Source organism: Lindgomyces ingoldianus (genome assembly GCF_010093535.1).
Source record: "Lindgomyces ingoldianus strain ATCC 200398 unplaced genomic scaffold BDR25scaffold_9, whole genome shotgun sequence".
Classification (NCBI taxonomy): domain Eukaryota; kingdom Fungi; phylum Ascomycota; class Dothideomycetes; order Pleosporales; family Lindgomycetaceae; genus Lindgomyces; species Lindgomyces ingoldianus.
This window is the reverse complement of record NW_022985170.1, coordinates 614,206-639,690: the sequence shown is the minus strand read 5'-3', so window position 1 is coordinate 639,690 and position 25,485 is coordinate 614,206. Positions and strand designations below refer to the sequence as shown.

Below are 25,485 nucleotides of genomic sequence, written 5' to 3'. Positions count from 1 at the left end.
GCAAGTCTTCAACAGAGGTAGAAAGTCTCTGTTGCGCAGGAGCTCGATCGCCCTGTGTGGCCGACGAGCCGAACGACCGGGGCTGCATCAGCACACCCTATCGGAAGCTCCACCATCACTCCACGCCCCCCTTTCGGCGACTCTAGCCGGTCGTCAGCCGCCTCCCGACAAGCCAGCCGGTCGCTTCATGGCATCATCACGCCTGCCGAGAGAAAAAAAACAATCGCAAAGGGCTGCGGGAGCATCGAGATCTCGCGGAAGTATTCTTTGTTCGGCACGACCTATCCGGTACCTGCGTGCTCCCCCAGCCTCCTGGCATTCGGCAAGCCTTGCCAAGCACCCTGGCTTGTATGAATGGACTACATCAGAAACTACCCCCCCCTAACGCCTGGGTATCCCAAACTCCAAGCCAGACCCAATGATCTTTTCCTCTCCTGAATCGTAATTTAGTCATCCCGAAATCGATTTCCCCTGAAACACTCTCTTGCTCTCTCATGATGGCGGGATCATGGTCCAGGTGGCCGCATCGCAGCTTACCTCTTCAAAGTTGTGCAGCACGTCGAATCCCATTGCCGAAAACCCGTCAAAGTTGCCATCGCCGTCCATCTATCTCCACGTTAGCTTACTCATATCGTCATAGAGAAAGTCGCCACTCACGTAGTCCAGTAAGCAGGCGTTGCTGCCTTGAGCCTTGATCTGTCGCATCCCAAGAAGAATCAGCCCCTGCAAGAGAGTCGAGTATTCTCCCACGGCAGGAGAAATTACTGGCGAAGATATGCCTCCAGCAGTCTCATTGAGATCCTTCAGTGGAGGAACAAACTCCGATAATCGTGAATGCTGGTTGTATAGCACCACTGTGCCCACCAGTGCCCCGTCCTCAGGCCGCTTTGCGCGGATGATACCGCAGGCGGAAGGATCGGAGAGCGCGAGCTTATAGACCTCTGCCAGCCCTTGGCGATTGCTCGTTTTTATGTGGTCGAGAATTGGAGCCGAGTATTCCCAGCCGTACACCAGATCGAACTCTGCTCCAGCTCCAGCCAGACTCTTCGCCATACCCTCTGGCGGTGACCAAGTGGACAAATTGCGGGCAACCATACTGCACACCGGTCGAGATAGCGCAGCGTTCCAGCCTAGATTGGCAAACCACGATCGCAGACGCTTCCGCTCCGCGTTGTGCCCCGTGGGGATCCCCAGAAAAATACTCGGCAGCCGTGACCCCAACTGGAACCGCTTAATGCCTTCCTTTTGCAAAAGCGTCCGAATAGCTCTGTTGTGTAGAGAGTGCCCAATTGAGAGTTTTCTTCTCGCGGGATCTACGAAAAGTGCTCCAATAACTCCAGTTCCAGTTGTTTTGAAGAAGTAGGTTGAGCAGAACCCGTACAAAGCCTGTGTGCTGCTGTTACGTACAACGAAATGTGATTCCTCGACCTCGGGGTGGTGCAATATGAAGGAATTGGACGTCGCACTCGATAACTCTGAGCGTTGGTTGGGTGGCGCCCCGTCCATAACCGCTGTGATGAGGCTGTCAAGCGCATTAGCGTCTCGCTCCTCGTTGAAGTTCTCGACTAGCCAATGCTGTCTTGAGTGGTGCAATTTCTGGCTTTTACTGATCGTTCCTGGCAGTGTGCCGGTTGGCGACAGTTCCCCATAGAGAACTTTGACGAGCGAGTTGAGAGCGGTTTCCGTGAAGTCATAGGTACAGATGTATGTCCCGATTGAAGTATCCATTGCGAAGTCGTACGGTGAACTGACGGCGACAACAATCAGTGGCTTTTCTCGCTTTTCGCCGCCAGTGGTGTACTGCATATTGCAGATCATGGACACGTGCTTTGTGAAACCATGCTGGTAGAGATTTCGGTTGGCATCTGCCGTAAGCACAATGATTGCGCTTGCCCGATTGATGAGATTTTCGTGCACAGGTCGTACGCCGTTCGCAGTGTAAGATGTGTGAAGGACACGTCCACTTCGCTGTCGGGCTAAGGATCGGCCTAGTTCTCTGAAGACCCGCTCTCCACTCATGACTGAGGCACTCCGTTCCCACACAGCTGGTTCCGGTGATGCCGTAGCTGCAGTTTCGGAGAGTGCTCGAGATGCAGCTGAGGCGGCCAGCGGCTTTACCAGTGGGGTTAACAAGAGCAATTCTTCTTCGCTGTCGAGAATGTTGGAAAGAGGGAGGAGTCGATTCTTGTCTCGAACCACGGTGATCGACCCATTGTAAGCCTTTGTCGAGAGCGCGGTATGGATCGGCTGTAGGGTTTCCAGAAAATTGATGCCAGGAGGATTAAGAGCTTTGTCCCAAGATGTGGACTTAGATTTCAAGTTTAGAACACGGCGGAGTGAGTTGTAGATTCTCTCTTTTGAGATCATAGCATTCTCGATTCCAGTCTTAAGGCCCTTGATAGCCTCTTGCTGTACCGAGAATGAGCGACAAAGTAGTACGACATCGCAGCCGGCATTGACAGCCATTACTGTGCCACCACCAACACCAATATTGTGACTTAGCGCGTCCATCTCCAGGCATTCCGAGACTACTACCCCGTCAAATTTGAGGTCCGATCGAAGAAGGCCATCCACGACCTGTTCGGAAAGGCATGCATGCATGGCGTTGAGTCCAGCGGAAGACATTGCGCACCCTCCGACCATCATGGAATCAAGTCCTTGCCGGATGGCGTTCCTGAACGGGATCAGAGCGCTAAGGCTTAGTTGCTCTAAAGATTCGGTAATAATAGGTACATCCAGTGTCGATCCTAAGAACTCCAGGTTGCCGTAAGAAGGAAAGTGTTTTCCGAGGGTCACGACACCGGCATCTTTGTAGCCTTTCATGAAGGCAACGCCATATGCTGACACTTCTTGAGGATCGTCACCAGCAGTCCGAACACCCAAGGGCTGGTTTCGAGCATTCGTTAGCACATCTAGGCACGGGCCAAATATCCAGTTGATGCCACAGGCAGATATTTCTTGAGCGGTGGCTTTCGCCACCTCGTAAGCAAGATCAGTGGAGCCAGCAGCAGCAATGCCCATGTTGCTTGGATACTGGCGAATATAAATTTCATCGAAGAGACTGTTCACTCCTCCATTTTCCTGGTCGATGCCAATGAGCAGGGGGACGGCATGGCCTGCATCGTGGGCACATTTCTGAAGCTCATAGCAAAGCTTCGTTGTCGCGTCAGCGGCTAGAAAATGTTAGCAGTAAGCATCCAAGCACACGCCGATGGACGCGAGAAGTTTAAGAACAATAGCAATTCACATTTAAGATTCTTGGCAGTCAAGAGAATACAGCCGAGATGGTGTTTCTCGATGAGCGTTCTAATCTGCGGCGTGACAGCTGTGCCGTCAAAGCCCATCATAAACAGTTGTCCCTTTACGGAACGTTGTTAGCTGGCTCTACATTGACAGGCAGCTTAACGAAAGACCCACCATAGTCCTGCGTCATGAGCCAGTTAGCCGGGGGTCTGTCACATGGCGTTTTATTTGGATAGGAGAAAAACGGAGAGCCTACCTATCCAGATCATCCCAGACGGGATCCAGCTTTTCGGGCTTGTTCGCCATCGTGACGGGGCCTATCGCGCAGGCTTCGAGGCGCGAACCGAGTTTGTGATGGGCGGACGGAGGCTTGAACGTGACTTGGGGCGGCTTGTTAACAATGAAAGATGGAGAAGAGGGTGTCTGCAACGGTAGCATTCATTCCTGTCCGAGACGCTAGCGCTGGGGCCACTTTTTATCGAGACCTCACCCTCCCAGGTGACAACCCCCGCTATGGCATTATCAAAGAAGACCATCTCGATACTACCTACAATAATGCTACTATACTACTGCAACTAACCTAGTTCTCCTCCTCGCCGCTTGAGGGCCCTGGACGCTCGTTGCTGCGTCACATCAACAAACTCACTAAACCAATCATTTCCGCGAACAGGTAGCTTACGCTTAAAGGCGGCTTGCCTTGAGACTTAGCAGGAAATTTATTCCGCTCGTGATGACGGGAGATCGTCACAGAAGAATAAGATAGCATGCGCATGGTCGAGATAAATGTACTGTAGGTCTCTCGTCGTTTTCAAAGGTTGTTGAGCTTGTCTCAACCGCAACCCATCGTTCCTTCCATTTCATCCTCATACAAACCTGCTCTTCTTTTGTTCCATTTCCCTCTTAACTCCAAACCTCTTTCTCTATTATTATTATTATCATCGGAGATACTACCCAAGATGCCATCTATCGTCCCAATAAACAGCCACGACCCCCATAGCCACAGTACTGGCGTTATCAAATTCACCAACTGCTTGCTCGTGAAAGGGAACAATCTTGTCAAAGAAGACCTCTGGATTAGCTCCCTAAGCGGGAAGATCCTTAATGGCCAAGAGATTCTCTATGGAGCCCGTACCGCGCCAGACAGCATCATCGACTTAGACGGCCGCATCCTAGCACCTGGTCTCATAGATGTGCAGCTCAACGGAGCCTACGGGTTCGATTTCTCGGTTATCCCAGAAGATGGCACCGTCAGTTACGGGAAAGGAGTCCGCCGTGTCAACCGAAACCTCATCAGAACAGGCGTTACATCTTACTTGCCTACGCTGACTTCACAGCGTCCCGAGGTCTATCAACAAGTCCGTACTAAACAAGATCCCCTGCAGTTCGAGCATACATACTAACACAGAGTAGGCTCTGCCTTTCCTCGGCCCGCCTAGCTCTGTCCGGGACCCAACGTACGGCTCAGAGTCACTAGGCGCACACTGTGAAGGTCCTTTTATTAATCCGAACAAAAACGGCATCCACAACGTATCCGTCCTCCGCACTGCACCAAACGGCCTCACTGACCTCGCTACCTGCTACGGCGCTACATATCTCCAAACCCCGTCCCCCATCAAACTCCTCACCCTCGCGCCCGAGCTCCCAGGAGCGCTCTCCTGCGTCGAATCGCTCACCTCGCTTGGTATAACTGTCTCGATCGGGCACTCAGACGCCTCGTACGAAGAAGCCAAACTAGGCATCAAGTCCGGGGCAACAATGATAACACATCTCTTCAATGCAATGAAGCCGCTACACCACCGCAATCCAGGAATCTTCGGTCTCCTCGGCACAACCTCCTCCTCTATCCGCACAAAGCCCTATTTTGGCATCATCGCAGACGGCATCCACCTCCATCCTACGAGCATCAAAATTGCCTGGAATGCCCATCCCGAGGGCTTGATCCTCGTCACCGATGCCATGAGGCTTGCTGGGATGCCAGACGGGACGTATGACTGGACGAATGGGTCTCGGATTATCAAGAAAGGGGCTCTGTTGACTCTTGAGGAAAATGGGAAGATTGCGGGGAGCAGTATCAAGCTGATTGAATGTGTGACAAATTTTCTAAATTGGACCGGTGCAAGTGTGCCAGAGGCATTGAAGGCGGTTACGGAGACTCCGGCGAAGATGCTAGGGCTGCAGGATGTGAAGGGGACACTCAAGGAGGGTGCGGATGCGGATTTGGTGGTGCTGAATATGCAAGATACGGGTGTTGGGCAGGATAAGAAGTTGGTGGTCGATCAGGTCTGGAAGTTTGGGGAGAAGGTGTTCGAGAGGGAATGAATTGAGAACTCGAAAGTGGACAGGAGTTTTATTGACAGAGGAAGTGGGAAGCTGCACAGTGCAATGTGAGACATGGGCGAGATGGCTTCATGAATCCCCTACCTATCTTTGATGCTCAGACTGAAATAGACGCGTATAGATTGCGATCAAGCTTCATGGCTAAGGACTGTACAGACGGGCGCCGTCAAACCATTTGAAGATACCCCTGGATGTCGTACATGTAGAATATTAGACAATGATACCCATATTTCGTTTGTTGTATGTGCTGTGTACTCGTGTTTAGATTCACTTACAGGGGTCAAACAATGTATTACATCACATCCCGAAAGGTACATTACACTAACGCTATGCTATTCACCACAAACAGAAAGAGAAACAAACAGACATACCCGCCCCGCTATGCCATCCATGAACCAAAACAGAACAAAGAAATGATAGGAAAGAAAGTCAAAATCCGAATCTTTCCTTCCTTCAACTTGCACATCTTCCACCGACCTCGTCTTGTGTCAGCTTCATGCAACCATGTCCGCGCAACATTCCAAAAGGGTCTCCCATACCCGTCCATAACGTGACACGGATTCAAGGGTTTGTGTCGTACGACATCCATTGGTTGTGTGGTGGCCCTTTTTTTGTTCATGTCCAAGAAAGAAGTTTGGACTCGATCGCGGCACGACTATTGTAAGGTGCTGCAGTATCGGTGGTTCGCCAGGCATTTGTGGAGAGCCCCCGGTTCAGAAGGAAGGAGGTATTAAACGAAAAAGGTCGAAAGCCGTCGTCGAATCAGATCGGATTGATTCATGAGGTTCGTCATAGTGGTACAGATGATGAGTGTGACTGAGGGCCCGTCGGCAATCCAGACGGCAAAAGGAAAGTAAACCATGGCTCCCATTTCGTTCCACTCCTCAGCAACATTTGCCGCCCTTGCTCTTCCGCCTCCTATCAACCTCGCCTTCCCACTCACTCTGCTCACCTCCTACGGCGGGAGTAGTGGGGAAACCTAGCCAACTCCTTCTTTTATCACCCATCCCGACTCTGAAACTTCCAGTGCCCTCCCCCGGGTAGTCGAAGTAGCCATTGATGTTTCCGTTGCCGTTCGTACCAGGAGTGCCGGCCGCTAGAGCCCACTCTTCTTCCAATTTCCGCTGTTGTTGCTCTACCAGCTTCCGGGTTATGACTCGGAATACCTCGTCGACACCTTCGCCGTCCTTGGCGCTGATTTCGTGACAGCAGTCCCAGCCAATGTCTTGTCCCCAGAATCCGCTCGACCTGTTGCTTTGAGGCGATGCCATGCCACCACTATGTCCACCACTGCCGGTCGCAGGCGCACTCCCCCAGCCATTTGAAGAGGTTGGTGCTGAATTCTGTGGCTGAGTAGGGTAGAGGTGCTCCGCTACGTATGCGATACAGCGTTCAAAGGGCACTTTGCGTTTGGAGGGGTCTTCGGCGACGATGTCTGATTTGGTTCCGACTACGTGAAGGATTATGTCGTCTCCGAGGTTCTGCTTCAGTTCGCGCAACCAGCGACCCATTTCCTCAAAGGACTGGGGGTCGGTAATGTCGTAGCAAAGAACCCCAGCATTCGCGCCTATTGCAATCACCACAGTTAGCATACAATAGCTAAAAGTCCATTAGGTCGCCTGGAGCTAGCCCGACGCTTAGACCATGGATACGGACGCCCAAAGTCGGAATTGGGCAGTGTCTTAAGATGACGTGGTACTCAAATCGGAAAGATGCAGGGAGTCGCGTTTACGGTAAAGGGGGTAGCCACAAAGCGCGAAGCAGAGGCGTGAAGGTGTGAGATGGTGTCGCATGTGCGGCTTCTTGTATTCATACCTCTGTAATAGAGCTTAGAGATAGACCGGAACCTCTCTTGCCCAGCAGTGTCCCATATTTGCAGGCGCACAGTAGTGGACGTGTCGATATCCATGACTCTCTTAGTCAGGAACGATGCGCCTATTGTTGAGGTGGTTGTTGGTGGAGTAAAAGCGTTTTTGACGTATCGATGTACTAATGATGTCTTTCCAACGCCTTGACTCCCTAGAACCACAATCTTTGCCTCGAGGCTATTCGCCATGATGGTATCCAGAAGCGATCGTTATGTCTGCACGCAATAATAATGGCTGCTGTTCGCGAAACAGGGTCGACGGGGACACTGGGAAGCCTACGAAGGCTTAACGGGGGCGGTGAAGGAAAATGGAGTGGGAGGACGGGGTACCAGTTGCATGGCGTGAGGTGAGAAAGTGCCCGTTTGTGTCTCGCGCGGTGGTGACAGCTGTTTCACGATTTGACGTTGTGGATAAGATGTTGATCCACTGTCAACAAGTGACATTGTGGGAGAGCGGCTGGCGCAAGCGGCGGGCTTGGGCTTGGCTGGGGAGCCATGTGACGCCTCTAGAAAAAAAGGCCATATTTAACCATGTTAGACTTAGGTCGGGCTGAGAAGGTGGAAATGCCTGAAAATTGTTTGATAAAGGGTGATGCAGGTGTTTTTGCTGTTTGCCCAGCATTTGTTCAATGGAAGTAGCATGTTTCCTAGCGCTTGCAGACTGTTTTGCGTTATTGGTGCAGAACGTAGCAGCACAGCTCGCGTTCTGCGGCAGCGTTTTGCCTAAGCAAGACTCGTTTCTGCTTCGTGAGAGGGCATTTCGAGGCTTCAGACTCGGTATTCTTTCCTGTGAGAAAAGTCGATTTACAAATGCCGATCCGGCTTGCTCGATTTGATCCGTCCGCCCCATGCGCGACACCGCCCAGCTGCAGCCGGTGGTAGGCATCTGATGCTGCGGCGGGAAGAGATGGACCGAGGCTGCAAAGCCAACTCAAAAAGTACTGCCGTCGTCATCCTTGGACTGCCGCATTCAATGAGCTTCAGGGCCTGAAATAGGAAGATCAACACCACATATTCATCGTAAAGAACCAATCTTTTCATCGAATTGTTGCTGCTCTCCATTCTTTCCACCTCTCCCTGAGTGCATACGCCACCCAATTGGCCTCACACCACCTCTCACCCCCTTCGCAACAATGAACCACGATAACACCAATAGCCAGAAGATCAAGCTCACGGGGGAGCAGATTGCCCAGCATAACTCGCCGGAATCATGTTGGGTCATCATTCACGGAAAGGCTTATGATGTGACCGAGTTCTTGCCTGAACATCCTGGGGGACCTAAGATCATCCTCAAGTACGCTGGCAAAGATGCGACGGAAGAGTATGAGCCAATCCACCCACCCGATACGCTAGACAAGTACCTAGACAGGTCAAGACATCTTGGGGAAGTCGACATGGGCACGGTGGAGAAAGAGGAGAAGGAAGAAGATCCAGAAGAGCAGGGGCGACAGGAGAGGATCAAGCGAATGCCAATTCTGGAGCAATGCTACAATCTAATGGACTTCGAGGCCGTTGCGAAGAATGTCATGAAGAAGACAGCATGGGCATATTACTCGAGTGGTGCTGATGATGAGATTGTGAGATTGCGATGCCTACTCTACTACTAGTCATCTTGCTAATGAATGCCGTAGACCATGCGAGAGAATCACAATGCCTACCACAAGATATGGTTCCGTCCGAGAGTACTCCAAGACGTCGAACACATTGATACCTCGACGACCATGCTCGGAACGAAGGTTTCCATGCCCTTTTATGTAACCGCGACAGCACTAGGAAAGCTCGGCAATCCTGAGGGAGAAGTCATCTTAACTAGGGGCGCAAAGAAGCATAATGTTATCCAGATGATTCCAACTCTAGCATCCTGCTCTTTCGACGAGATCTGCGATGCTGCCGAAGACGGTCAATGCCAATGGCTACAGCTCTACGTCAACAAGAACCGGGACATCACCAAACGCATAGTCCAGCATGCCGAGAAGCGCGGCTGCAAGGGTCTGTTCATCACCGTCGATGCGCCGCAGCTCGGCCGCCGTGAAAAAGACATGCGCTCAAAGTTCTCCGACGTTGGGTCAAGCGTGCAATCCTCGTCTGGCGATGATGTGGATCGAAGTCAGGGTGCTGCTCGTGCCATCTCTTCTTTCATCGACCCCAGCCTAAGCTGGAAAGATATTCCCTGGTTTTTGAGCATTACCAAGATGCCCATCATTCTCAAGGGCGTTCAATGTGTGGAGGACGTTATCCGCGCGATCGAGTCCGGGGTTCAAGGCGTTGTTTTAAGCAACCACGGTGGTCGCCAACTGGATTTTGCACGATCTGGAATCGAAGTTTTGTCAGAAGTCATGCCCGTGCTCCGCGAACGTGGCTGGCAGGATCGCATCGAAATCTATGTCGACGGGGGCGTTCGTCGCGCTACAGACATTCTCAAAGCACTCTGTCTAGGCGCAAAGGGAGTTGGCATCGGTCGACCGTTCCTATACGCCATGTCTGCCTACGGTCTGCCTGGTGTTGATCGCGCTATGCAGCTTCTCAAGGATGAGATGGAGATGAACATGCGACTTATCGGCTGTTCAAAGATCTCAGACTTGAATCCCACGCTCGTCGACGTGAGAGGCTTGAGCATGCATACAGCTACCGTCCCGTCAGATACGTTAGGTTCGAATGTGTATGACCCTCTTGTCGGCCCGAAGGAGAAGTCCAAGTTGTAGGATAGAAGAGCTATTGTACTGTACATACGCATATTTGGTTTTCGGAGCACATTCTTGGATTATTCCTCTCAGCCTGTAGTAATTAAATTCCGATCACAGGAAAGGGCTCTCCAGCGTAACGCAGCCATGTCCAGCCTCGAACGTGGGGCCTGCATTGCACCGGGTTGAGCCTCAGAATTTGCATGTGAAAGCGTGAGCTCCGTGAAACTCCTTGTGCGGGAAGATGTGCCAGCGGCGCGACTCACATAAGCCACAGTGGCGTCGCAAGCAACGTCATTTGCCGCGTGAGCTCAAACGGGCTTCGCCCCTCCCTGCACTTTCTAAATCTACGACGCATATAAACACCATCACCTTCTCCTCCCTTGCACTCACATTACACTTTGCACTTCGCCCCTCACAGTCCAGTCGCTCGGAATAACTCAGATATTTTCTTCCATACAATCCATTCTCCCGAAACACCCTCACACCACACCACCCCTCACCATGGCCACTACCGTTCACGTCGAAGGCATCTCCACGAAGACGAGCCAGGATGAGATCAAGTCCTTCTTCAGCTTCTGCGGAAAGATCCAGACGCTCTCCGTAACGCCCACCAACGACGACACTCAATCCGCTACTGTGACCTTCGAAAAGCAGGCCGCCGCGAAGACGGCCCTCCTCCTCGACAACACGCAACTCGGCCCCAATTCGGTCCACGTTAGTGCCGCCAAATCCATCGACGAGCTTGCCGGAGATAAGGCTGCTACAGAGGAGGAAGGGAAGGACACACATGACATCGAGCAAGAGCAGAAGCCCCGCAGCCGCATCTTCGCAGAGTATCTCGCCCATGGCTACGTCATCTCCGACAAGGTCATCGAGCGAGGCCTGGCTCTCGACCAACAGCACGGCATCACCACGAAGTTTGCTAGCACGCTCAAGACTATTGACGACCGCTTCCATGCTACCCAGAAAGCACAAGCTGTTGACACCAAGTTGGGTGTAACGGAAAAGGTGACTGCTGGATGGCGCGGCCTATCTAGCTATTTCGATAAGGCGGCTGGCACGCCCACTGGTCAGAAACTGAGGCAGTTTTATGAGGTTGGCAACAAGAATGTGATGGATGTTCACAACGAGGCCCGCCATTTGGCAGATCTGAAGGCAAGCAAGCAGTCACCAGCTGCTTCAGCGTCGACCGAGAAGCCCAGCATTGAGGAGGCGGGTGTCGAGCAGATTCCTGGAACGGACAAGACTAAGTGCAATTGCGGCGCGACGGCGGAGAAGTGTCCCTGCCCCCCTGGCAAGTGTGGTTGCACCAACTGCGCTAAATCCGAGCCTGCTGCCCCCTCAGCTTCTACTTAGGAACTGGAAGACGACGGCGAAGCTGGGCCGGTGGAGCAAAGCGGCTAACTTCTTTCCTGCTCTTCGGGATTGGGATTTGGGTTGTTCATGTATAGTGACATGAAAGGATTTTGGTAACGACGATGACGATAGCGGATGGAGTTACAGGTAGCGGCTATATTTTTCCATGCCATGAATTTGAAAATCAGTCTTGTGCCACTAATTCGGAAATCTTGCGTCGTAATAGCTTCACAATGCATACTAGTTAACTAAATTCCTAAAAGACACAATTGAATTTGTAATGGTCTGTTTTACGGCAGATATCTGCATCTGCTCCATGATCGTCTTAACCCCAGTAAACAGCTTGGTAGGCTTAAGCATTTCTGTCAGTGCTCTACGGTGGGCGCAAATATGTTGTGATAGTGCGTTGACAGGTGACACTGCTTTCTTGCATGTGTGATGGAAGGTATCAAGGACGTGTCTGGCGGTGGAAGAGGATAATTAACAACAATCACATTTAGAGGAGCGGAAGGGTATTTTAGTCCTTTCTATCAAAGCCAGGAAGGAGTCATACCTTTTATCTCCCAATATTTCTTCCTTGCTTCATAGCCTGACCTCAGGACTCCGAACAACACTTACGACGAGACAACCCACAATTGATCTCACCCATCCAAACCAATATATCGGAAGGTTGTCGAATGGCGTCTGCTATGGCGTGGGCTCAAGCGGTTCGAGGCTCCAATATCCGAGGCTGCCATTTACATAGGGTCCGACGAGCTTTAAGTAACCCTCAGTCCCTAAATCAGTCTTCTCAACGGCCGTACGTTCACCAACTCTCCCCCCCTGCTTCTTGAACCGTGTCAGGAAATATACAGACACTACTTCATTGTTAGTTTCTCGGCCATCTGCATCGGCCCGAACAGGAGAGCGGCGTCTTGAACCTTCCACTGTCTAATGTAACGACTCTTCATCTGGGCTACGCAATCTTGGATCTCACAAACCGCGCGATGAGACCTGCGGCCACTTCATTCTTAGTTGGCACCGCGGAGTTCATCGCGAAAGGGTTCTCGGCCAATCGAGACTTCCAACGGATCCTGCAGAACTTCACACAGAGCGAGATCTTGACCACCATCCACAAACCCAATTACCCGAAATTCCACACATCCAATTTTCCGGACTGCTAGCACCTCATACCTAACAACGGGGGTCGGCTTCGCACCTCTCGCCGTGAAAGTTCAGAAATCATACATAATCTGCATGTGGAGCTTGTGATTCTGTGCCTAACACTTCGCCAGCTCAGTCTCACGTTTAACGCGGGCAAATTGGTGACGAAGACGAGAGATTAAGAGACGAGGAACGCGGATGTGATCCCGGGATCTCTGGTTCTATTTGGCAGTTTCGAGATGCGGGGGATCCTTATGTGCGAGGACTTGGAGGAGGTGTATCTGGAAGGACTTGAGAAGCGGAATAGTAGTGGTAAAGAGGTGGATTGCTTGTAGACCCTGTTTGACTGTGGGTATTAGATTAAGGGTGAGTTTACGAAGAAGGGGAAGAAATTGCGGGTGAGGGTTAATCGGAGGCACAGTAGCTGGAGGAAAGTGAAAAGGCAGGGAGTGTACATAACTCCTTTTTATTACGCACATGAGGCTGTAAGAAGCCCTTATTCTTGGAGGCAGGGAAGACTCACCGATCTTCGAGGGCAAGGACTAGGGGAACGTAGACAGAGTTCGTCTTCACCCTAATTGAAAAACATGGTGTACTGGGTGAGTAAGATTCCCCTCTAACTACTTTACTTGTTTCAGAATTCTAGGTTCAGTCCGGAGGCTCGAGCTATGAGAGATATTCTGTTTCCCCGAACGGTGAAGGACTAGCGGTTTTGTTTTGTGGAGATATGTATCCTAGCACTAGATGTGCAGCGTCCTCAAAAGATGCCCGCGCTTCATCTCCTCGGTGACATTTCAAGTTGATATTTTTCAATAATAGACGAACCCTTTCGTTTGGCGTCAGCTGCCGTATGTCATTTTACGTGAGGATGACCTATATTATGCGACTTTGCGAAAGGTCACACTTCATTCGAGGCTTTTGAGCATTCAATACCACTCTTAGTTTGAGCCTGCCTTGATCTTCCTCTCAACGCGCGGGAGACAAGAGAAGGTGGAGGTGCTGGATAAGCATCTATGCAGTGCTTACCGTTTGACCAATAGGGAGCGGAGAATGTCATATGATGCGCTCGCGTGAAAATGTGTTCTAGCTGCAGGGTAGGGCTCGCAGTTGATAACTGGCCAGAACCGTTCATTCGTTAGTCACAACTCGGCACGTCACGCATGTCGAGGCTGGACCCGTCGTCGAGCCGATTGACCGCTTCTATTCAAGCGTTTCCATGGACTTCCTCTCCCCCCTTCCTCCGATACTAGTGTGAGATAATTTTATAATTTGGAACGTTTACATGAGCAGTGACGTCAAAAGAGACTGCTCCATGCTGAAGATAAATTGCAATGAGCACCAAGGCAAGACTGGAGGCTCTTGCACGCTAACGACGACCCCACATGGCAGTTGGGATGCGAGCCAATCAACTCTGTTTGACTAGATACCCTAACGGGACGACGCATGTGATGCATGCGACCAGCCAGGTTCGACCAGCCTTTGTCAGTCCGTTTCTGCTAGACAACGGACAGCGAAGCAGCATTTGCAACCGGAGAGTTGCCGCGTGCGATACGGGAACACAGTTGATGAGAAGCGTTTTAGCGATGTGCTTGCAAACAGGTTCGTGGGGGGAAGCTCCACGATCGTGCAAGTGGCATTCCGGCTAGGCGCACGGCCGCTCTCAGCCGATAGACTTCTATCGACTTGGGGGTAGGACCACATTTCCGACGTAGATAAAACTCGTTCCCTAGCCGCTTTCTCTTTGTGCCCTCCCTCCTCCTCTCACATTCCTCAGACTTCTATCAAGTTACACACGCCTTCTTTCTACTGCTTTCAGATAGTCTTGTCCATAACTGGGGTCTTTCAGGTCAAGCGCAGACGGAAGCTCAACTCACCACACAGTATCCATCTCTCGAGCTATTGTCGCGCGTTGGCATAACCGTAAGGTCTAAATCAGGTTCAAGGTTATGTTTCTCACCAAAACAAGAAGCCCGCGAGATCTCAACAAGTTTCCGATCACCCAGCTCTTTCTTCTCGGTGAGTATTTCAACTCTTCTTATCTAGCCACCTAATTAGCTAGTCCAAAGAGGGCTCCGAAATGCTAAGTCGACTCATGCATTGACGCGTATTGCAGCACTTGTTCGAGTTGCGGAGCCAATTGCTCTTACTTCCATCTTTCCATACGCCTGGAAGCTTGTCATTCATTACAATGTTACCACCGAGTCGAACGCCGCATTTTACGCTGGCATTCTCATCAGCGCTTTCTCCCTCTCCGAAGCATGCACCGGCATGTATTGGGGTAGTCTCTCCGACAGGATAGGTCGTAAGCCAGTCTTGCTCATGGGATGCATGGGCACGGTTACCTCCCTCCTTGTGGTTGGCTTCGCACCGAACTTTTGGATCGCCCTCTTTGGCAGAATCCTTGGAGGTGTGCTGAATGGCAATATAGGCGTTATACAAACAATGGTTGGAGAATTGGTCACAAATCCCGAGCACGAACGTAAGTTAAATCGATTCGTACTGCATGCTAGCATGTATAACGGCACATGATAGGCGGGGTTGGGGATACGAATCTCTATCCTCTTAGCAATCTCCCCTGTACCAGCTTGAGGGCAGGTGGATTGACCCCGGCCCGAGTCCTGCTCTTTCCTGAATAACCTAAGTCTATTCGTTAACTGGGTCTCAGCACGAGCATATGCTATTATGCCGTTCGTATGGAGCGTGGGTACAATTATCGGACGTAGGCTACACCTACCCCCTAATTAGTTTCCGACATGTTGCTAATTTTGTAGCGTCCATTGGGGGGTGTTTTGCCGAACCTACTGATAATTTTCCTTCCCTTTTCTCTCCCTCTAGCCTCTTTTCTCGATTTCCTTATTTGCTGCCAAACGTTATTTGTGCTGCTCTACTCGTCATAGCGATCATTGCAGGCTACGCCTTTCTCGATGAAACTCACCCGGACATGCAACCATGCAGCACCCAACAAGACCTCAACTCATCCAATGCCGACACGCCACTTCTACCTGCACAAGGAGCTACAGCGCATGCGGCAGCGAATCTGACGACAGAATCTTACGGGACTTTTGATGCGGCTAATGTTCAGAAGGACGAGATTTGGCGGGTCAGGTCGAGCGGCGAGTGGGCGGAGAGTTCGTCTCCAAACGACAAGGTCATCACTAAATCTGTAGCCATGTTTGTTCTTGCACTGGGCATCTTTACCTACCACTCTGTAAGTCAAAATCCCTTTACCAAGTGCATTTGTTCCACAATATGTTAGACTATAGTCAGGCCGCATTTGATCCCTTTAAGCTCTTGCGGCAATTTGGGGGGATTTCAAGAGGATGCCGAGTTCTGCAGTAATTCAGTGTGCATGCTCATGTGATTTCAGATGACCTACGACCACCTACTTCCCATCTTCCTCCAAGACAAGCGAGTCAACGACATTTCAGCCCTTACCGTTCCCCCATCTGCGTTTGCCGGCGGGCTTGGTCTATCAATCCAAGACGTGGGAATCATAATGTCATTCAATGGGATCATCGCCCTCGTAATTCAAGGTGCCGTATTCCCGCTTATGGCGTTCTGGTTCGGCGTGTGGAAACTGTTGATCCTGGTCACCGTTGGCCATCCCATTGCCTACTTCATTATCCCATACCTTACCTTACTCCCTCAAACCTGGCTCTATCCTTCTATTTACACTTGTCTCGCCATCCGGAACTTCTTCTCCATCCTCGCGTACCCGCTACTTTTGATCATGATCAAGGAGTCCGCGCCATCGCCAAATCATCTCGGGAAAATCAACGGCCTTGCCGCTAGCACGGGTGCTGCGTGTCGAACAGTCGCGAGTCCCATTGCTGGTGCGCTGTATGGTCTCGGGATCGAAATTCATTTCACGCCACTTGCATGGTGGGCTTCAGCGTTCATCGCTGTTGTGGGCGCGCTCCAGGTCCCGTTCCTGCGTCGCGAAGCCAAAAATTGCCATACTCACGTCCGCGCTGCAGTACACTGCAGCTTGGGCAACAAGCACGTGGGGAAGAATGATGTAGTCAGGATCACGGTTGAGGATGTGGAGGAGACGGAGATCGATGCCGAGGAAGTCTGAGGGACGAAAATTGGACGAGTAAAATTGGTTCTACGGAGTTGGGCTCCTCGGGTACCTCATGAGTATCTGGAAACAAAGGGAGACTGGTGCAAAGGATGGATTACTGACGTTATGAAGAACGGAGGCAGCATTAATACCATCTGCATTAGACGATTGGAGTTGGTATTATGAACGGTGTTCGAGCAAATTGTGTTATGGACGCATGCGCTCAAAGCCAAGGGCGTCGAGCGGAAATGTGTGTACGTACGTTTTGATAGAAATACTCGATCCCTATAGGAGTTTATAATCCGCTTTCCAACCTGTCCGCCTTGGGGACACCAACCTTTCGCGCTGCTCCCAACAGGATCGACGTGTATCCCTAAATTTCATTCAACATATATTCTTAGCCTCTATTTGCTTTCTATTGTGCTTTTATTTTCATCCAGTTCATTTACTTTCGTGGTCTTGAGGTTAACCTCAATGTTGTAAGCGACGTTCAAATGTCAGATCTAGTAAGCACCAGCACCAGCACAAAGGACGTCTCTTCTCTTCTTGGATCCTATTGCTGCTTTCCAGCTCCATCCCTACATTCTACAGTTTGCTATTTGCTGACTTATGGTAGTTTGGTAGAAGTGGTATTTATGGAAGAATGACCCTCCACCTCCATAGACGGAGGTAGAGATAAAAGGACTTCATAGAGTATGAAGGTAGGCGCCAATTATTTTAGGTGAATTTCGGTCAATGGGCAGCGATTTGTATGTTTCAAGTAGAATCCAGACTTCATTCGTAGGAAACTTTGCGCTCAGCCCCCTTTCTCATTCTACACTACACCATACCACATTAGCACCTTCTCTCAAGGGAATGCGAGAAGAATACTTCGATCTTCTGGCTACACAACGCTATCGGTACTATCTTTGTCACCGTGAAATAGGGCCAAACGACCTCTCTTGCAGATTTATGCCAGCCTAGTGGTGGGTACTACAACAGCCCTGCTACCGGAGTGGACATGTGGTGTTTGGATTGCTGCAAGTACATGAGAGACCATAAAGCGTGGACAAGGGGGCTGGGGCAACAACATCCTTTTCACGCACTCCAGGACTAGGGGTTTGTTCAATTGAGGGCTGTAATGCGAAGTTGACCCACGATGTTGAATTGCATTGTAAAAGGAATTTCAGATGTTGCTTGATGGCTGGGCTGCGGAAAGAAACTTGACAGTTGAGCATACATGAAACTGCACTACAACGTCGTCAACTGGAAGCAGGGAGATTTCAAATGCGTACATCCCTGGTGTGGCGAATTCTTTATAAGCCTAGACTAACTAGGTACGCAGAATGTCATGAGGACAAGTAGACCAGATCAAATGCTTGGATCTCAATTGCACCTAAACATTTACGACGGATACAATGAAACACCGCTGCAGAAAAAACATGGTGTCGGGATAATGCGTAGTTGCGGTAAAACGTTTGCTCGTAACGGGAGTTTGAATGAGCATCATACAGCATTCCCTTGGAAGGGGATTATGGAAGCCTAGCCGTACTTAGTAAGTCTGCTGAGACCGTTCCAAGGGATGTCCACGCTGTGACACTTCGTGAAATGTAGTAGAACGTAACGGGGGTATTTCATCACAGGTATTTGTATCCTATTTGTATGTGCTCTGATTGTAGCAAGAGGTTCACTAGATTAAACACACCTTGTTCATGTTCCATGAAATATGCTAACACGCTGTACGCGTGCGTTTATTAAACACCCCATGTTTCGTCAAAACACCATTCAATGATCGCTCTCCGTTCCCTCCTCCTACTTACTTGACGATATCGCCGTCCACTGCCATCTCGAGCTCTTTCCACTCCTAGGTTGCTTACGTACAGGTGCCAAAGGCAGTCTGGCAGCCAGTTCCGCACTGTGAAATAAGTTAGCACCACTTCATGGAAATAAGACAGGGCTACACTAACATGTCCAGTCGTCGACCCGCACCATCCATACTGGGAGCAGCAGTTCCCGAAGGTTGATCCCTGGCACGTGCTAAATTGCAGTCAGTGAGTGCGGTCGTCACGCAGATTGAAGGGGCTCTTACAAGCCAGTAGTTCCAGCACAGGTTCCATCGGTGGAAATAGCTTTTCCAGTCGAGGTCGGGGCTGGGGAGGAGGTTGTGCCGCTGGTGCCGCACTATGTAATCTATTAGACACCATCCACTGTACTAAGGAGAATAAAACTCACTGTGCCAAAAGCGCTTTGACAACCCGTGGAACAGTAAGCTGAGGTGGAGCCACTATTTATTATGTTAGTTTCTGTTCAAATACAAACAAACTAAAAAATTAAAAAGTTAACGTGCCACCAGCCGTTGACGCTGCAGCAGTTACCAAAGGTAGAACCCTGGCAGGTAAAACCCTTGGTACCACCACACGTAGCATCAGTCGAAACGGTCTTGCCAGAGGGAGTGGCAGAAGCAGATGGTTTTGTCGAGGTCGATGAGGGCCTGATGGAGGACACGGGCTTGGAAGAGGTTGAGGGTTTCACGCTGCTAATACTGCTGGAACTAGAGCATGTTCCAAAACTCGGTTGACAGCCAGTACCGCAATACGCGGTTGTTTGGCCGCTTGGCATCAGATCAGACTTGTGTCGGGCAGAGTATTGTCGAGTTGAAAAGCAGTGCATAAAGAAAAGTTGGCGAGAGCTTACCACCAGCCGGCTGAAGAGCAGCAGTTGCCAAAGGTCGACCCTTGGCAAGTAAATCCGTTTGTTCCGCCGCAAGTAGCATCAGTTGAAACCTTCTTGGTACCCGTGGCGGATGGAGCAGAGCTGGTTGAAGAGACCTGGGTGCTAGTTTGGACGGGCTTGAAGGAGTCAGACAAAGTTCAGTTTAAAAGTGGTAGGAAAATTCGAAAGACAATCACGCAAAACACTAGTCTACTACGGGCCTAACGTGTGAATGGAAGAAATGCTTACAGTTGATGTCGAGACTGATCCGGTGCTGCCAGCCGAGTTGCGGTACCAGTTGGCGGATGGATCACCCAGGCACTCGCCGACAGTGACAGCCTTGTAGCCAAGGCCGGTGAGGGTCGAGAGCATGAAGTCTGTCAGATTATAGGCAGTCTGCTCGTGAATGTCGTGGCTGATGGAGAGCCAGTCGGAATTGCTCGCCGTCGCACCTCCAGCGGTGATATTACCCTTGAAGTAATTCTTGGCGTTTTGGATCAGATTCGGCGAATCCTGGTTGTAGTCGTCTGTGTCAACATCGAAATAGATCACATGATAGCCCAGGTTGGCCAAGTCACTCTCACAGCCGGAGGCGGACGTGCAGCTCGAATACGGTGGGCGCATGTAGGTGGGGAAGAAGCCAAGAATGTTGCGGAGAGCCATCTCATTCTTGTACATCTGATTCTTTCGATCCACGGCAGTGATGGCGCTTAGATCCAAATGGGTCCAGGTGTGGGAGGCGATCTGGTGTCCATCGGTGTGCATGCGCTGGATAACAGCAGGGAAACCAGTAGAAGCGAGGTCGATCTCTCCCTTGTTGATGTTGTTCCCAGTGATGAAGAACGTAGCCCTTGCGTTATAGCTCTTAAAAATGTCCAGAATGTGTGATGTGTAGTTCTGGAGTGGGCCATCATCATATGTAATGGCAACAGTTCCAGGGGTAACACAGTTATAGATACCAGCTCCTCCGTACGCTACGGAACCAACCTTGGTGCGGGCAACGGTCGAGGTGTTGGTGCCCGCTGGCGTCACATTTTCAGGGCATCCGGGACCATACTTATAGTTACAGCCTGGGGAGTAGCAGTAGTCCGCGGTTTTTCCACACCCTGTTATTTCTTAGCAACATCTTTCACATGAGGCATGGCTTCAATCATACATCCGCCTTCACTGCAGCAGTAGCCCGCCGCACACGATCCAAATCCAGCACCACACTGTCCATCTGTATTCTGGCGGGCCTCCAGGTTCGAGCGCTTCTTCGGCGCGTCGTGATGATCGACATCGGCTGCCTGTCGGACCTTGAAGTTCGTGAAGATATCCCGAGCCTTTAAATCCTTGATATTAAGACCCGCGATCCTGGGAATTGGAGCTCCTTCATGGGCATTTACGAGAGGCACAATCGCAGCGGCGGCGGCGGCGAGAGCTGTTGAGAAGTGCATAGTGGGTCTTGGTAGCTAGTCGTCCGCTATGTATTATTATGAATGATTACTACTCTATTTTGGGGGGGGGGGGAGGAAGCGAGTGACTGGGTGTTGGAATACCAACACACCGAAAGACCTTTAAGAAGTAATGAAAAGCGAATGCAACGCCACACAAGGAGGCAGGTAGAATAGGTTTTATGGAGGTGAAAGGTGAAGGAAAAGATATCAAGGGGTCGACTGAGGTTTAAAAACCCCGTCGTGATCTACAGACCAGCCATGCAATCCTTGAAGCGAATTCCAAAATTGACTCGAAGCTTTGCAGCCCAGAAGTTAGCACGACGACGGCGCATTTCAGCCCTGTCCAAGACGGGCGGCCTAGGAGAAAGCAGCTTTCATGCCGGGAACGAGCTTGGGCTTTGCCCTTTTGGATATCCCGGCGACGTGGTCGCCGTCGCTTGGGGATAGGACAAGGATGCCATTGGATGATGACGGGCACGCACGGGGTTGCGGAGATGCAGGAACATCCGGCTTGCGCACGCCTCCACACCCAAAACCCTTCTCCTGCGCTGAAAAGGGGAGGCGGCCATCAGGAATGGGTGGCTTTATCGGCCTAAAGCTATGATTGGGATGGGGGTTCTACGTCCTTTCAACATCTGCAACAAACAAGAAGGGAGGGTGAATAAGTCCTACCAGTGGCAGCGTTGAGGTGTCGAAACAACCCGCCCAAGAGCAATTCCCTTCATCACTCGAAACTCTCGACGCTCGTCATGATGCATATTCAATGCCGTATCTGCGGGCAGCGTTGTACAATGAAGTTGCGCTCGAGCAACTCGACTTGGCTTCGCGACAGGTCAGAGTTACTAGCGCCTGCTTGAGTGTGCGACTACGGAGCGTGGCAAGTGTGAGGAGAAATCCTCAAGGTTCCTAGCGCCGAAAGACCCCTCGAAAGTTTAGCTCTGCTCCAGCTGTTGGTCTAGATGCCGTCCGTTCCGCTTGACAATGCCATGGTTTTTGAGGTGCTTTTGCCAATCTGTGGAGGAGGCGGTTACTATCGATCAACTGCCGTGCATTGCGTTGGGGAGTTGCTCTCGCTTCGTTAACGGCGACTTTCTTCACATGAAGAAATGATATGCGAGCCGCGTCGAGAGGCACTCGGATCGTCTATCTCTCCGAAGCCACCATGTCGTTGAGATCTTTCGATGTTTTCTTGAGGAGTCCGACCCCTGGATCTCGCACCTTCAGCCGAGGACAAAAGCCCCAGTGTGTTAACTTTTCTTCCGATCTCTGGAATCCAGCCTCCGTTTTGCGAGACGAGGTCATTTCGTTGCGCCGGGCCGCCACGCTGGCTACGCACGCGCTCTCCCAAATCCCATCCACTGGTGCTGCTGGTGGCGGCCCTGATGGGAAGGTCATGAATTGCTTGCAAGACATGCTGATGGAGTGTGGAGAATCTTTGCAAACGATGCCAAAACAATAAACACATTGTCCGCCTAGGGCCTAGCACTTCGTATCCCATCCTAGGTGTGCTGGCTGGGTCGACCTTGAGCTTTAACGCCGCTAAACCCCTCCACTGAAGCCCAGGATTCCCTCGACCATCGAACCAGGTCCCCAAAGCACCACGGCGGGACCGTAATTTCTCGCGACCCTCTTTAATCGTTCCATCAATCACCATGCGGTGGCATGACGGAACCCCTAAAAAATGATTGGAGAAACACTGTCATCAGCCAGCCCTGCCGTGCGCCTAAATTTAGGCACGAATGCGGACCCGACGATCTCGCTATTTACATGTCTGCACTGCAATTTTAATTTCTCCTTGTCAGACTTTCGCCTTAATTCATGTCATCGCTGGCATCCCGCATTACTCGCGCGATGACGAGTCGCTTGATCGCATCCGCACGCCATCAATAAAGGCGACTTCGTCACCACCTATAGAGTGCAGTGTGAGAAGGTCATCGCGCGCTTCCCCTTCGCTGAGCCGGACCGTGTCGGGTCCAGCGACAGCGATGCATCAACAACTCAGGGAAAAACCTTGGTCTTGCATCATGCATTCCCGAATACGACACACTTTTCGTTGAAGAGAAAGTCTTTAATTCAATTATTAGATATAGGGTGATCGAAACGAGGAAAACAAATCTAGTTTGGCCAGCGTCTCATGTTCTTCCAGTGATGTAACTATTACGGCCCGCCATGCCGTTGTTGACTGCGATGGCGAGTGCAGCGATGTCAAAATTCGTTCCCACAGACACCGGTTTGTCAAACGGAAAAATGACAGGCTTGTCTCGTATGCCTAGCGCGTCGACGAAAAGCACGTTCGGGAAGGATTGTGGGGTAAAGGAGTTGTAAGCATTGCTGATCAGGTCATCAAAGACGGATGCTCCGAGGTTCATGATGGCTTTGTCTGGGTTTAGGACGTCTTCCGGCTGCTGTGTCAGGGTCCAGGAGAGTATGTGAAATCTGTCTTTACGTTGGCCGGCGTCTGCTACGAGATTCCGGTTGTCTTTGACTTTCTGGAGCTGGTCCTTTTCCATGGTTCCAGCGTTGTTAGAGTTTGAGTACGAGTCAAATATAGGAAAGTTGTCCTGCATGAAGAAGCCTTGATTGGCATAATCACCAAGGGAGATGCCATTTGGAAGTTGTGCGAAGATGAAGACGGAGGCGCGGTCTTGTATGAACTCTCTTAGGACTGTGTTGGTAAAGTCTGTCTTGCCTGGATTACTGACGGCATGTCGATTGTTGATGCCTTTGAGCGTGTCGAACAGCTTGTTCCACTGATCCTGGGAGAGGTTCTTGTAGTCATTGTCCGTGTCAAGGGTGTGGCTTAGATTGATGATAATGAGTTCCTTGTACTGAGAGGTGAAACTGCTAGAGGTCAGCTGCTTAGAGCCTGTGACGTATTTCAAGGGCTTGCCGTACTCATTGATTTGTTTGACCATATCCGACAACGACTGACCATTACCACCCAACCACACTCCTTCGACTTCAGAATAATGTCCAGACACCCATTGCCCATTTGAGATGACAGGTCGTAGGTCGAAGTAACGTGATCCTGTCATGAGCTGTTGATAAAGGTCGAGATATTGTGCTTGTGTATTCGCAAAGTTTGCACCAATTGTCCCTGGTTTGTAGGTGCTCATTCCAGCATCATGAGATCCAGGCATACATATCTGTTTGAGTGTTCTGTTCCCGAGAGAGCCCAACCCCTGCTGCATCCAGTCTGTCGTAGTTCCGGTATTCGACCAAAACTGCCCAGCCTCATCCTGTGATACGATGAAGTTCACCGCAGCATCGTGTCTAAAGCCTAGATCGATGTTGGATCCTTTCTGACTGGTCTTTGTTGACATCCCATCTAGGTTAATCGTTAATTTATAACCCGATGGTTTACGAGCCTGGACCTGGAACGTATTGGATGTTCCAGCGAGCTTGTAATATGCTTCACCAGCGTCATCACCAGTATGTCCCTTCGTTCCAAATGTGACCTGGACTTTTGCCGCTTTGCCTGGGTAATGTCAATGTCATCACAAATGATTCCTTTCCGACTTCTAGTACCTGCGCTTATCGTCGGCCAGCTCCAGGTATCCATCTGATATGCATGTTGGCCGCTCAGCGTCCAGTCGAAAGGTGACCCATTTAAAAGGGTCAAAGATCCGCCTAACGATAATTAGTAATAGGTTACCTTAAGATCTTAGGGTAGAGGAAAGGAAAAAATACCGTAACCCATAGTTTCGACGTTTATAATATGAGCTTCCTGCAGGGTCTTGCCCTGGTCGTAAGAATATAAATTATACTGGAGAAAAGAATGAAAATCTGCAATGCACAGTGGACCAGCATCTTGCAGGAACCAGAAGATATATAAACAATAGCTCTTCCTTGGTCCCAAAGTAGGCGCATGACAACGGAGGTCGTGCTTCTGCCATGGGTTCGTCTGTCAAAAGCACGCGGCCTCGGTCATTGCCGTAACATGTTGGACACGACACTGCTTAGGCAGTCGATTGGACGCGGGGATTTGCTTGCTCAGATTAAAGCAGCTCTTAGGATCTGCGTCGCGAGGGTTTGTTTCAAGGATGGACCGAAGGCGAATACCACGAGGGACGTTGAGTGGTCTGGGTGGCCGTCACTCATGCCCATTTGGGGTAAGCAGTGGGTGTCCTTATGTTTCAGGAGTTTAACCTTCCACGAGTCCGGTCTCCGGAGAGGCTTAGGAGAGCAGGTCGTTCAAGCTAAGCGCAGGTGATTTGCCAATAAACATGTATTAACGCCGCCTAGTGTGGCGCATGGAGATAAGCCTTCTTCCTGAAACCTCAAGACACAAAATTCTTCCAGTGTGGCTTCTAAACTGCTGGCTGGTCTCGTCGATGTTTTGGAAGGCAGGAACCGCCGACTTGCCGCGCTCTAACCTGCAACCAAGAAGAGATAATAGTAGAAGGTGAAATTGCGCGCGCCTTTTGGCGAGCGAGTGAGGTTGTTTGCTTGAAAATTGATGGGGGAGCTGAGAAGGAAGGTGTCGGAGCCATCACCCGACGCTAGAACATTTTCTGCACGATTGGCGGTGATCTTAGCAACTTTTGAATTAGGCTGAACGCAACTTTCTATTTGTGAAAGCGTCTATGCATTCAGGACTTCCCAGGACTCAGAGATATCGTCTTCGCCACAAGAGGGCAAGTCTACCTGATAGTACGCTGCGTC

The 25,485-nt window shown here is 50.7% G+C and overlaps 9 protein-coding genes across 9 annotated transcripts; 4 read left to right on the top strand and 5 right to left on the bottom strand.

Annotated features, from left to right (window-relative positions):
* Positions 1–253: 253 nt before the first annotated feature.
* Positions 254–3,663, bottom strand: BDR25DRAFT_257544 (glycoside hydrolase). Its single transcript, XM_033686484.1, has 5 exons — positions 3,500–3,663; positions 3,418–3,424; positions 3,248–3,359; positions 658–3,173; positions 254–606 (listed from the first exon to the last, which is right to left on the bottom strand). The coding sequence occupies exons 1-5, from the start codon at positions 3,547–3,549 to the stop codon at positions 493–495; spliced, it is 2,799 nt and encodes a 932-aa protein (XP_033550095.1). The 5' UTR covers positions 3,550–3,663; the 3' UTR covers positions 254–492.
* A 331-nt stretch (positions 3,664–3,994) lies between these two features.
* BDR25DRAFT_302215 (n-acetylglucosamine-6-phosphate deacetylase-like protein) lies at positions 3,995–5,802 on the top strand. Its single transcript, XM_033689750.1, has 2 exons — positions 3,995–4,598; positions 4,654–5,802. Exons 1-2 carry the CDS (start codon positions 4,200–4,202, stop codon positions 5,560–5,562), a joined length of 1,308 nt encoding a protein of 435 aa, XP_033550094.1. The 5' UTR covers positions 3,995–4,199; the 3' UTR covers positions 5,563–5,802.
* A 497-nt stretch (positions 5,803–6,299) lies between these two features.
* Positions 6,300–7,756, bottom strand: BDR25DRAFT_130137 (GTP-binding protein yptV5). Its single transcript, XM_033683828.1, has 2 exons — positions 7,396–7,756; positions 6,300–7,147 (listed from the first exon to the last, which is right to left on the bottom strand). Exons 1-2 carry the CDS (start codon positions 7,634–7,636, stop codon positions 6,465–6,467), a joined length of 924 nt encoding a protein of 307 aa, XP_033550093.1. The 5' UTR covers positions 7,637–7,756; the 3' UTR covers positions 6,300–6,464.
* Positions 7,757–8,388: 632 nt separating this feature from the next.
* On the top strand, positions 8,389–10,295 carry BDR25DRAFT_332874 (uncharacterized protein). Its single transcript, XM_033692788.1, has 2 exons — positions 8,389–9,024; positions 9,079–10,295. The coding sequence occupies exons 1-2, from the start codon at positions 8,581–8,583 to the stop codon at positions 10,147–10,149; spliced, it is 1,515 nt and encodes a 504-aa protein (XP_033550092.1). The 5' UTR covers positions 8,389–8,580; the 3' UTR covers positions 10,150–10,295.
* Positions 10,296–10,468: 173 nt separating this feature from the next.
* BDR25DRAFT_302212 (uncharacterized protein) lies at positions 10,469–11,765 on the top strand. The gene has a single exon (XM_033689749.1). It carries the CDS (start codon positions 10,633–10,635, stop codon positions 11,485–11,487), a length of 855 nt encoding a protein of 284 aa, XP_033550091.1. The 5' UTR covers positions 10,469–10,632; the 3' UTR covers positions 11,488–11,765.
* A 498-nt stretch (positions 11,766–12,263) lies between these two features.
* On the bottom strand, positions 12,264–13,762 carry BDR25DRAFT_352685 (uncharacterized protein; the record flags this gene model as incomplete). The annotated part of the gene is made up of 9 exons (XM_033695048.1): positions 12,264–12,315; positions 12,349–12,458; positions 12,491–12,547; positions 12,603–12,687; positions 12,754–12,851; positions 12,897–13,092; positions 13,154–13,225; positions 13,325–13,473; positions 13,535–13,762. 9 exons carry the CDS (start codon positions 13,760–13,762, stop codon positions 12,264–12,266), a joined length of 1,047 nt encoding a protein of 348 aa, XP_033550090.1.
* Positions 13,763–14,576: 814 nt separating this feature from the next.
* Positions 14,577–16,708, top strand: BDR25DRAFT_218403 (MFS general substrate transporter; the record flags this gene model as incomplete). Its single annotated transcript, XM_033684932.1, has 5 exons — positions 14,577–14,646; positions 14,744–15,109; positions 15,296–15,349; positions 15,402–15,838; positions 15,998–16,708. 5 exons carry the CDS (start codon positions 14,577–14,579, stop codon positions 16,706–16,708), a joined length of 1,638 nt encoding a protein of 545 aa, XP_033550089.1.
* Positions 16,709–18,321: 1,613 nt separating this feature from the next.
* BDR25DRAFT_282611 (glycoside hydrolase/deacetylase) lies at positions 18,322–20,925 on the bottom strand. Its single transcript, XM_033687988.1, has 8 exons — positions 20,541–20,925; positions 19,634–20,490; positions 19,367–19,521; positions 19,020–19,283; positions 18,905–18,956; positions 18,762–18,853; positions 18,640–18,709; positions 18,322–18,587 (listed from the first exon to the last, which is right to left on the bottom strand). The coding sequence occupies exons 1-8, from the start codon at positions 20,818–20,820 to the stop codon at positions 18,546–18,548; spliced, it is 1,812 nt and encodes a 603-aa protein (XP_033550088.1). The 5' UTR covers positions 20,821–20,925; the 3' UTR covers positions 18,322–18,545.
* Positions 20,926–22,713: 1,788 nt separating this feature from the next.
* Positions 22,714–24,785, bottom strand: BDR25DRAFT_130080 (PLC-like phosphodiesterase). Its single transcript, XM_033683827.1, has 4 exons — positions 24,511–24,785; positions 24,349–24,450; positions 23,716–24,298; positions 22,714–23,661 (listed from the first exon to the last, which is right to left on the bottom strand). The coding sequence occupies exons 1-4, from the start codon at positions 24,518–24,520 to the stop codon at positions 22,953–22,955; spliced, it is 1,404 nt and encodes a 467-aa protein (XP_033550087.1). The 5' UTR covers positions 24,521–24,785; the 3' UTR covers positions 22,714–22,952.
* Positions 24,786–25,485: the final 700 nt, after the last annotated feature.